Source organism: Sprattus sprattus, assembly GCF_963457725.1.
Source record: "Sprattus sprattus genome assembly, chromosome: 9".
NCBI lineage: Eukaryota > Metazoa > Chordata > Actinopteri > Clupeiformes > Clupeidae > Sprattus > Sprattus sprattus.
In genome coordinates, this window is record NC_137928.1 from 13,273,198 (window position 1) to 13,275,697 (window position 2,500).

Here is a 2,500-nt window from a genome sequence, read left to right on the forward strand (position 1 = left end):
GATAGCGAAAATTCACCTAATTTACGCTGCTGACTTAATTTGGAATAATTTTAACATGCTCCATATAAGGCTGTTACACTCGGAAAAATTAAGCATTGCAGGTTTTGTTCAGGAACACTAGCATAAGTGCAGCTAGTTAACAACCACATTCTTTTAAGTGGCATCCATGTTGCCGAGATGCACAAAGGCCTCTCTTACACTGTGGGCGACTCCTTTTCTGGTCTGTTAAGCAAATATGGTGACCCATGGCTCCTCCACTGCCACGTTTATGCTGAGTGGTACAGTCTAGCAGCATGTGTTCTACCTGACAGCGAGCATGATTGACTGCTGCACGTCAAACACCTGTACATACGCTAAATAAGGACAACTGGTCAGTGGGGATTGCATGTTATTTTTCAGCAGTCAATCAAACACATGCGCCGGTCTCTATATGACATAGACGCTGCTCTCACCTGGTTGAGCTTCTTCCACAGGTTGAGGATGGGCGAAAGGCCAGTGGACCAGAGCTCCCGGTCAAACTTCGAGCCGGCAGCCACAGACCTGCTCAGGATCCTCAGCTGGGAGATCACCTGTGGGGTGGGAGGGAGGGGAGGTTGGGTACAGAGTGGACACTCGATCACTTGTGGCTCATTGCAACGATAAATACGACTGTCACAGCAATGCCAGGAGAACAATTCAGAACTTCACACAAGGGAGGTCTTTCATGCAAGCGCTCAGTCTTATTCAATGTGCAATGTTATTCTGAAAGGGATAATGTGCCGCTGAGGTGTCTTGTTATACGGAATTAATGGACAAGGCAGAGTCAAAGAACTCCAAGAAAGAGAAACAAAAGCGGAGCTAAGCCAATCAGCAAAGAGTATTTATCGCATCCAGAGTAACTCTGACTGGCTGTGCCATCACCTCTCCTTGATCTGCTCATAGCTACTGGTATTAACAAAACACCAATACATGATAACTGCTCACTTTGAGCTTACAAGCAAGATCATCCACAGACAGCAACCACAATTATATGTGCTATCCTGCTTCTACCCTCAGGAACTACCAAACACAACATTGACAAAGTGTGTGTGTGTGTGTGTGTGTGTGTGTGTGTGTGTGTGTGTGTGTGTGTGTGTGTGTGTGTGTGTGTGTGTGTGTGTGGGTATGTTATGCATGTGCGCGTGTGTGTAGTGTGTGAGACAATTACGTTCTGCTTCTCATATAATTTCCTTCGGGAGCAATTAACATCAATCCGTCAATCCATCCACATAGATGGACGTGAGCAATTCAACAAGGCATTCAAAACTACTCTTTTCATTAATCTGCTCCAAAGCTTGTGGCTTTGCCTTTTGAGGCTTGGATCGATTTTTTGCTCTCTTGCGTTGCTCTCTTCCATACTCCCCTCTCTCTTTGCTCTCTCCATCCCTCTCTCTGTACTCTCTCCATCCCTCTCTCTGTACTCTCTCTTACTCTTTCTCTGTCTCGTGCCTGATGAATTGGTTTCATTTGTTTCGGCTGGACCTTGCACTAACATCCAATATATCAGCTGTGCTTTTAGTGTGGGAGAGGAGACGCAGAGAGTGGAGTGGGAGAGACAGAGGGAGGCGAGAGGTGGAGGAGGAGAAAGGGAGGTGGGAAAAGATAAGGGCTTAGATCCTCCCTGCAGAGTCTTTCACACACAGGTGTCCAGCCACGGGCAGCTCAACCTTAAAACTGTGTCAGAATTGGGTCAGAAAGTTGGGTGGATAAAGTTATGAGACGTTTCCGAAATGACTGACAGGAATTTTACATGTCCCTCATTAGAGATATAGAATATTTTTTTACATGATAATGGACGAGTCATAAGGAAGACTCCTAGTAGACAAGAGTAGACAAAAGTAAAAAAAAAAAAAAAAAAAAAAAACTCTAAATATGATAATCTCATCAAGTCAATTTAGTCTCTAATCACACAGTCCTTTCTTTGTTTTTATTCTCTCATGGAAAGACTGACTTCATCAGATCATAAAGCAGCTCTCTGGTGTGTGCATCAGACGTGGCTGAAGTGATTCCCATGGCCACGGGGCATCGTGTGCTGAAATGATGGTTTTAATTAGGAGGTGTGTAGGAGGTGTGTGATACTGATACTGACCGCCTTATGACCATTTACAAAACCAACCTTTAATCTCCGCGACGAGATGCCCTATATGAACGCGACTCCGTTAATGGCATTTCCTTTACCCCTGTCCTTGTACATCGCAGATAGGTTATCATTTATATGCCTCTTTTGAAGTCGTTTAAGCGTCTTTCATTTCCATGGCAAGCATGTTCTCTATAGATTAGCAATAATATTCAGCAACCATATGGGTTAAAATGGACAGATCCATGGTTCTCCTGGGTGTCTTATTGCAGCTGCTGCTGCTGCTTCCAGGCGCTAAGATGTAAATCACTGGACAAATGTAATATGCCAAGGCATGTGCTTATTATAATTGCTGTACCTGACCTGATGGACTTCCTAGATACGGGAAAGCCAACTGCAAAACAC

At 44.5% G+C, this 2,500-nt stretch overlaps 1 protein-coding gene across 1 annotated transcript in view; it reads right to left on the reverse strand.

Moving 5' to 3' along the window:
- dync2h1 (dynein cytoplasmic 2 heavy chain 1) overlaps positions 1–2,500 on the reverse strand; it is a gene marked incomplete at its 5' end in the record, with an annotated part of 168,631 nt that overhangs the window by 35,812 nt on the left and 130,319 nt on the right. The window contains 1 exon segment of the mRNA XM_080844294.1: positions 453–569. Within this exon segment, the coding sequence (XP_080700420.1) occupies positions 453–569 (117 nt within the window).